This window comes from Microtus ochrogaster, unplaced genomic scaffold (genome assembly GCF_000317375.1).
Source record: "Microtus ochrogaster isolate Prairie Vole_2 unplaced genomic scaffold, MicOch1.0 UNK10, whole genome shotgun sequence".
NCBI classification, from domain to species: Eukaryota; Metazoa; Chordata; class Mammalia; order Rodentia; family Cricetidae; genus Microtus; species Microtus ochrogaster.
Genome location: NW_004949108.1, coordinates 2,304,006 through 2,312,386, shown reverse-complemented (window position 1 = coordinate 2,312,386; position 8,381 = coordinate 2,304,006). Strand labels below are relative to the sequence as shown.

At 51.4% G+C, this 8,381-nt stretch overlaps 1 protein-coding gene and 1 long non-coding RNA gene across 3 annotated transcripts; one reads left to right on the top strand and one right to left on the bottom strand.

Annotated features, from left to right (window-relative positions):
• Positions 1–2,579: 2,579 nt before the first annotated feature.
• Positions 2,580–4,444, bottom strand: Id2 (inhibitor of DNA binding 2). 2 transcript variants are annotated; one of them, XM_005366490.3, is made up of 3 exons: positions 4,002–4,444; positions 3,605–3,669; positions 2,580–2,872 (listed from the first exon to the last, which is right to left on the bottom strand). In XM_005366490.3, the coding sequence occupies exons 1-2, from the start codon at positions 4,347–4,349 to the stop codon at positions 3,613–3,615; spliced, it is 405 nt and encodes a 134-aa protein (XP_005366547.1). In that variant the 5' UTR covers positions 4,350–4,444; the 3' UTR covers positions 2,580–2,872; positions 3,605–3,612. The 2 variants fall into 2 exon arrangements, with proteins under 2 accessions (XP_005366547.1, XP_005366546.1); XM_005366489.2 differs by having other exon boundaries at positions 2,580–2,759.
• Positions 4,445–5,016: 572 nt separating this feature from the next.
• Positions 5,017–6,375, top strand: LOC106144336. Its single transcript, XR_001229397.1, has 2 exons — positions 5,017–5,349; positions 6,199–6,375. It is a non-coding gene; the product is annotated as an uncharacterized LOC106144336 (long non-coding RNA).
• The last annotated feature ends 2,006 nt before the right edge of the window (positions 6,376–8,381 follow it).

Here is an 8,381-nt window from a genome sequence, read left to right as displayed (position 1 = left end):
TTATTTTAGGAACCACAGCTTGCTAAAGAAGAGAAAGTTTTCTGAGAAAAATAGCATCGAGGGCTGGACGGGGGGGGGGGGGGGGGGGGGGGGAGGGGGGGTAGCCGGTGGCAGGGAGCTGGCCTTATGTTACGAAGGCCTTGGGTTTGATCCCCAGCACTACAAATAAATCAGTGGAAGGGGATTTAAAACTTATATAATGAAAAAAAAAAAACCCCAGCAAGTGAAGTATGCTAAATTTGCCACCGTGTTATGATTTAAAATTCTCAAAATTACCCAAATTTAGAAGCTGAAGGAATTTTTCAAAAACTGATAAGATGTACAAGGACCATCTGCACCTACATCTTCCACGGCAGAGGGAAAATGGCAGTAAGATCTGGAGTAAGAAGATGCTGCTCACTCTCATCCTATTCTGATAAGGTACCATTCTGGTTAAGTGCTACTAAGCAATTCTGGAGAAATAAACGTGAAAGGCAAAATTAGAGACAGAGAAGGGGAAGCGTGCCGCTAAAGCCTTCTGAGGAGAAACGGTTTTACATACACGCGCTAGAAGCAGAGTCTTTAGGGATGACATCAGTCATTTCTAGGTTACATTTCTTGGTCAGGATAAGGCTGTAGACCAAGTCACCTGCTCCCCAGCAGCACCCTTGCCCTGGGGACAGCCAAACCATAGGCCAGCAGCGATCCTCACGTTTGGCAGCAGGTGGCGCTCGGCCTCCACGGCGCGAGCTGTAGGTACAAGCCTGCCTCCCTCCCCCCTCATCCCCCGAAAAGGTTCCACTTTTCCAGGACTGTCTGTGGGTTAGGAGTCAAGTGTTGCGAGCAGTGTTGGTTGTCCAGCGACCCCACAGGTCCTCCGAAAATCCCTGTCGTTCAGATAGCATGATTGCACTTCAGGGTTAGAGCCCCACTAACCCTGGGTTAGAGGATGCGAAGCGGCAGTCACCAGGCTGAGGATAGGGGTGTGGCAGCAACTTATCCTAGTACTTTCCTTTCGCTTTTGGGGAGGGGGAATACAATGCATACTGGGTTGGTCCGATGGGTGTGCAAACAGGGGCTATAGAAGGCAGCAGGTGACCAGTGTTCGGGCTGCCTTGGCCCCTGGGGCAGTCCCCAGCCCCGGAGTAAAGGCCAAATCATGCTTCCCCTGGTGTAATCATTAAGACGAACCCCGCCCTGCAGGAAAGAGGCGGGGACCACCGGAACCGAAGCTGCCCCTCCTCCACTCAGCATGATGGATTCGGTGTCAGGGGCCAGGAAAACACCTCAGCCAAAGCAGACTAACAGGCGCCACCCAAACACCTGCTTGGCCTAGAAAGTGGCACCAGGTGAGTCGTGTACACCCGTGTCCCTTGTCGTCCCATCCTTTCCGTAGATTCTGTCTGTCCTCCCAGGACCACCTTCCAGAACCACCCCACCTCAAGTCACTTCCGACTTGGGGAACAGACTCTAAGTATAAAATGGATATCTAAATTAAAGACCCAGGGTCCTCAAGGATCAGAGAGCTAGATGGAAATATTGGTGGATACCCCCCCCCCCCTTTTTGGTGCATGGAGGGGCTTTTCTCGTACCTTCCCACTGTTCCTTGCTGCAGTTCAGATAGCAGACCAGGGAGAAGGGCATTTAACAACCATGGGATTGACAAGGAAAGCAACCGGCTCAGACAGGCTTGTGTGAGCCACAGGTGGAGGAGTTCCTGGCCAGGTTTGACAGCTTCATTCCCAGGGGCAAACAGTGACAGTCAAAGCCCTTTTTCTTCCGAATCTGGATCTTGCTCTAAGTGTCTTTCCACACGCCCAGACCCTAGTCTTTCCAGACTGTACACTTTCTAGACTGTCAATGACCTAACTCAAGGGAGTCACCTCCCACAAATCCCGTTCTAAGCCCTGCCCCAATGCCAGGCACAGAAGTCTGCGAGGTGAGCAGTTCCTGAGTCCCCATCTCTCCTACCAGCAACAATGTTTCAGTTTGCTGGGCTGTCATGGAACACATGAGCGATAAAGACGGGGAAGAGTGTGTGAACAGAAGGATGCGGCCCAAGCAAGCACAAGCCCTCTCAGAAATCATTCAGAATCCATGTATTGATGTCAGACACATTTTATTATAATCTTAATACAGTCTACATAAATTTGAACTGGTATTTATTTATTTGGGTTCAGTTATAACAGCATCATTAAAAAAAATCAAAGCACTGGTTGTCTGAAATAAAGCAAGCAATCAACATTCAATAAACACACTTGATTTATTCTGTATAAAAGGGTTAAGTTTACAACTAAACTTTTATAAAAAGTTTAGCATAAGTACGTCATTACATTTTTATGCAGAAATAGATATTTCTGCCACTATACAAGAAAACTTAAAGAGTTCACAAGGTTTCACTCAATATATATATATATATATATATTTATATATAAATATATACACAGCATTCAGTAGGCTCACGTCAAAAAGGCCATTTCTGACCAAAGACTTCATTTAAGTAACCGAATACTGGATCCTTCGGGTGCTCACGCTCCACCTTTGAAAAAAGGCAAAGTCTGCTTAGATTGGGCAATTCCTTGTGATTTGTGACGTTTTTCGCTCCCCATGGTGGGAATAGTATATAAAGAAAACCTTCCAACTGTAGAAAGGGCTTTGAAAGTCTCTCATAAATAACGGTATCACAGTCCAGGCTGGAGAACTCCTGGGGAAGAAGATGATCACTCAGTTTTCCTTCCATTTTGCTTTTCTTTTTAAAAAGGTCCATTCAACTTGTTCTCCTGGTGAAATGGTTGAAAACAAAAAAGTTCAGCGTCTTAAAAGATCCTGTAGACTTCTTGTTGTGCAAAAGAAAAAGAGAAAGTAAAAAAAAAAAAAAAAAGTCCCCAGATGCCTGCAAAAGATTGGGAGAGGAAAGCGGCTTAGGAGAGAGAAACCTAAGGGCAGAGGCAGGCAGCCAGGCGCCGGGGAAGCCACAGTTTAAACCAAACCCTGGCGTCCAGATGCGGCACACATACCCGGCCTCGACAGCACAAATTAAACATGAAAATAGCAGAGACACAAGGGGAAAACTTCCCAAACGCAGCCTCCTATTTGGATCTCTAACAGCCTGCTCACAGGCGCCAGGGTGCTTCTTGTAACAATTATTTGATTGAAAACAGCCCTTTGCTTAGCAGATAGGGAAATCTGGATCCCAGAACACAAGGGGTAAGGCTCAGGGTAGCAATCCTCAGCTAACTAGAGAAATCTCAGATGACCACAGTTTGGGGGAAGGAGGACCCCCTATGGAATTTGTGGCGTTAAGATTAATTACAGCCGAGGTTCGTACCTCACAGGACCACCGATGGGCTCACAAAACCAGTAATAATGACACTTTGTCCTGCCATAAGTTACTGGCATTTCTTTTTTCTTTCTTTCTTGCATTCTTTTTCTTTTTTTAAGGCAAATGTTCTGTAATCCCGAGTACCCACAGCTACAAGCCCCTTCATGCCTATCTGGTAAGACAAGAGGCACCCACTAACACAGCGAAGTAAGCATGCGTTTTCCAAATCAAACATCTCACAGACGCAAACACAAGCACATTGCCAAAGCGCGCACACGGGAGGAGACACCCGCAAACACTCACCAATTTATTCAGCCACAGAGTACTTTGCTATCATTCGACATAAGCTCAGAAGGGAATTCAGATGCCTGGAGAGAGAGAGAGAGAGAGAGAGAGAGAGAGAGAGAGAGGATAAAAGGCAGGATATTAGACAATCTTAAAAGAAGATAACCTCCCCTCCTCCTCTTTACGAAAGTGCCAACAAGTCCCATTTGAAAAAAAAAAAAAAACAGGTTCACGCTACAATTCGGATACAGAGACAACCCAACACAACTTAAGTAGCCATTTCACACGGGGCTAGATGTACAGTTTTCTTAAAAATAAAGTTAATGAGCCTGTCTCTACAATGGACTTTTAAGAGTGACAGGCCAGGCGACCGGGGGTTTTACGGACCGCGGGGTACTTGCTGAGCGAGTCTCACCTGCAAAGACAGAATGCTGATGTCCGTGTTCAGGGTGGTCAGCGGCGTCCTGGACGCCTGGTTCTGTGCAGGTCTCTGATGGTGCAGGCTGACGATCGTGGGGTGCGAGTCCAAGGCGATCTGCAGGTCCAAGATGTAGTCGATGACGTGCTGCAGGATTTCCATCTTGGTCACCTTCTTGTTCTGCGGGATGCTGGGCACCAGTTCCTTGAGCTTGGAATAGCAGTCGTTCATGTTGTAGAGAAGGCTCATCGGGTCGTCCACCGGGGTTTTGCTCCGGGAGATGCCCAAGCCGTGGTCCGACAGGCTGTTTTTCCTAACGGACCTCACCGGACTGAAGGCTTTCATGCTGCTCGTAGGAGGAGAGGCCGGGAGGGAGCCGCCGCAGGGGGGCTGAGCTGGCTGCGCGGCACCTGGCTCTGCTCAGAATGAAGCGCGAGCCGGGCGGGGCGGCTTTTATGTGCACTCTCCCTGGCCACTCGATCGGGCATCCCTCAGCAGCCATTGGTGGAAGGGGTAACGTCCATCATGCCGAACGAATTCTCCCATTGGTGAGCGAGAGCGCTCGGTCCTTCCGCGTTTGCAGCCAATGCCTGTGGGGTGGGAGGAGCGGGCGCCAGCCCAGCTGGGGTGGTAAATTGAGTACAGTACGCGCTGCGAGCCCAGGGGGCCTGGGTGTGCAAATGTGCCCGCCTGATTCCCAGCCCTAGAGCCGTAGGACATCCAGCCCCGAATCCGCTCTGGGGGTGTGCCCGGTGCAAGCCACCCCGACCCAGGGCTGCCTGCAGCCCTGAGGTCTCCGCTCAGCAGAGGGGAAGTCATAGGTCGCTAGCGTCAGGGAAGACAGCAACCTTTGCAGATGGGAAAAGAAGCGCGCCTTTAGGGAGGCACGTTGTAGAGTGAGTTCCTTCTTTTAAGATAAAGAAAAGCTGGGTTTAAGAGGGGGAGGAAAAAAAAAAACTACCCACGTACACATTCAGGACAGGTTTAGCTTGAGGTTTTGCAACTTGGAGCAACGCGGGAGGCCTTCTGGGAAACTGAGTGACAGGAGTTGTAGCGAATACTGTGCGGTCTTCCTCAGACCGCAGAGGAGCCCCGAGGGACCCGGCACGTTCAGGATTCTCCCCACCCCCCTTCATTCCCCCCACGAATGAGGCAGGGTCGGTATAATGACTCCATTAATCGGAGGTCATTAGTAGGGTTTGCACACTGGCACTCCATTTACATACACTGCCCTTGGTCTGTGCCCTTCAGTGTAGGTGGCGGTGTGATGCGATTAATTATGCACAAATCGCGATTTCTGGTGTCACATTCCAGCGCTTAGAGCTCTGGGGAAGCTCTTTGTCAGGTAGGTGGTCCTAGCTATTGACTGACAGCTTATCGCTGTTTTTAGAGAAAATTCTGTTACGTATGAGGTTAGGAATCCTTCAGCAGCACCTCTTTCTAGATGCAGCTACATTTTAGAAAGTTTGGAGCTCTTGACTCCGGCACTTTCATTCTCGCTCTGCAGAAGACTACCGTATATTAGAGGAAAATATTTCTCTAAAACAAAACAAAAACAGAAAGGGTAAACTGGTAGTATCGTGTTGACTTTTTTTTTTTTTTTTTTGTCTGACTGTAAGAAAGAGGAAGAAGGCAGAATCCGGGCAAAGCTCTGTAGTGGGGGGGGGGGGGGAAGAACAGTATTTTCCCTTCAATTAATGATTAATTCCTCAGCTGGTGGGCCAGGCACTCTCTGACCTCCACGTGACAGCCATGTGCCCCAGGGCTTCTCTCTAGGGAGGCAGAGTCCGGTGGCGCAGAGGTGGTAAAATCCGGCCACCTAAGTGTGGAGGCTGCCTAGGGACGCTGCCCTGCAGAAAGATATCTGCGCAAGCCCTGCAGTGCCGCCTGTCACTGGCGACAGCGTTCCGATCGACGACTCGCCTCCGTTATTAAGCCTGGAAGTGATTTACTCTCTGAGTCCCCCCACAGTTCGAGCCTCTTGGTGTACTTTTTTGTGTGCGTGTGTTTCTATCACATACGTGCCACAGCGGAACAGATTTTGTTTTGACACTTTTGGTTCATGATGTTATACTCTGAGTATTTTACAATAATAGCCAATGTAAACAAACATCTCTGGGATTCTCATATTATTACTTATGATTCTTGGACATTGCATCTCTGCGGTACTGACGCATTCTTCTCTTTTTCCAAGGACACCGTATGTTAGCACCCGTGCCAGCCTCATTATCCCAACAGAAAGGCCCTGGGCTGGATGATAATGCGCGCTCTGCAGCTTCGCTCCACACTCTGGCAGCTACAACGCATGAGCGCCTTCTCCCAAGACCATTCTTGTACCCTGATATAGTAAAATTGCTAAATATGGTGAAAGTTCTCTGGCGTTTCTTTCTCTGGCTGCCATGCCAGAGTCCAGTCTGCCGGGCTTCGCTGAATCCGATTCTGTTGGCATAGTACCCAGTTTTTGCATTCATTTAAAGATCATTTTAAGGGGATTGTGAAACTGTATAAGTCAATGACTGAGCAAAGGCCGGAGTTACTAGTAAGGCTGTCACAGCAAGCCCGGGCTGACATTTCTTGAAATTATGTTTTGGAGGTCCCTCGACGGGGTGGGAGCCTTTTTCTGGACGGCTTATAATGGCACATAAAAATCTGCCAATTGGTGTGGATGTGGATTTTCATCTTCGAGCCCTAAAGTTCAAATGGTCCCAGCTGCAGGACGCGCCCAGCTGCAGTAAGGGCGGGATCCGTGGGTGGTGGGAAGGTGTGAAGGGCTTCCGGCGCGCGCGCGGGGGGGGGTGCTGGTGGTGGAAATATTGGCCGTCCCAGCTACTCACTGGGACGCCCCCCACTTAAAGCAGCAGACCCGCTCTGGAGTTCCCCGAGCCTTGCTACCAGGCCCCCGGATCCCCCACCGTGTCCAGGCCACTCGCGGTAATCAGAAGCAGGTTCGGGCCCAGCCCCTTTGGCTACAATCCCCGCGTGATGCCACGGGGGTGTTGGGGGGGGAGCGGGAGGAGCCGGCGCGGCGGGGGCGAGTCCCAAGGTCCTCTCCGCACATCTGGCGCAATTGGGAGCTCTCGCCTTTCTTCCCCTTGGTTTTGTTCTCACAGCTGTGTCCATTCCGCCCGTGACCCCCCGAGTGATCCCTGACAGGTGATGAATTGGCAGCAGCGGCGGCGGCGGCGGCGTGCGGGCCAGGCCGCGGCGGGGCCGGAGCCGGAGCCCCGGAGCAGACTCTCTGGCGCCAGGCGCGTGACGCCGCCCATTCACGCCGCCCTGCAGCCTTGTCCTCGCGGCGCCGCTCAGGCGGCTGCCATGGCAACCGCGCCGTCACTCAGCGCGCGCGCCCAGCTGATCAATGCCTGCAAGGCCCCGGCGGTCCCAGGCTCGCCCTGACCGGGCCTTCAGCCTGCGCGCACCTGCAGTCTCTGCACGTCTTAAGTTTCGAGTGATTTGGGGAAAAGGAAGGAGGACCGAGAAGAAAAGAACAGGAGAAAGGGGGTAGGGGAGTAGGAGATGGGGGGGGGGAGCCAGAAGAGGGAGAAGAAAGAAATCTTCCGTCGCAAGAGGGGGCGTTAATGTGGCTTAGACGTTGCCAAAGCAAAAGGTTTTGCTTTATTTCATTTGTTTTTGCAACAGAGACATGGAGCTGGCGGGAGGGGAGAAGTGGAGGCGAAGGAGGTCACTGTCTCATCACAGGGCAAGATTTATTTATTCCTCTGGATCTTCTTGGTCCTTGCCTAGATGGCTTTGGCTCAAAAAAAAAAATTCTTTGAAGGACTCCTTTCCGCCACACGACCCCCCCCCCCCCCCCCCCCCCCCCCCCCCCCCCCCCCCCCCGTCACCTCGTTTTACAGACATTCTGGTAGGAATCCTTAGTGGTTATGCAAAGAGCATCAGACTTATCCAGAACAGCCCCACCCCCACCCCGAGAGTAGGAAGGTTGGTGCCTTGCTGCCTGCGGTCCTCTGGCTCCTCTGAGCCTCAGCGTGCAGCTCCCGCATCTGCGTGCTGCTCATTTCCGCTACAAAAGCTGCGGGGGGGGGGGGGGGGGGGGATGAGGCGAGCCCCTTCGTAGTTCTGAGTTTTCGCCTGACATCACCAAGAGTCCAGAAACTTGTAAGTCAGCCTGCAGACGCTGACACCTCCTCTGTCCCGGGTTTATCTTCAGGGAAAGCTCCCTTTTAGGAACCAGATGCCAACATTTCCGGATAGTTGACAGCACCCGAATCCCCCAAGGGTGCTCATCCACGGCTGAGAGTATTAGCGGCAGTTATTCATCCCCTGTCCTGCAGAAAAGCTCCCCAATACAATCGTCCTCTGCTGGCCCTAAAACCCAAGGGTGAGGTGTGTGTGTGTGCGGGCGCGGGCGCGGGG

What these genes read in the sequence shown, in the direction of transcription:
- Id2 (XM_005366490.3), bottom strand. Translation starts at nt 4,349, where the DNA reads ATGAAAGCCTTCAGTCCGGTGAGGTCCGTTAGGAAAAACAGCCTGTCG. An exon ending in TCAGCATTCTGTCTTTGCAG is followed by an intron (nt 3,670 to 4,001) that starts GTGAGACTCGCT and finishes CTCTCTCTCCAG; the next exon opens with GCATCTGAATTCCCTTCTGA.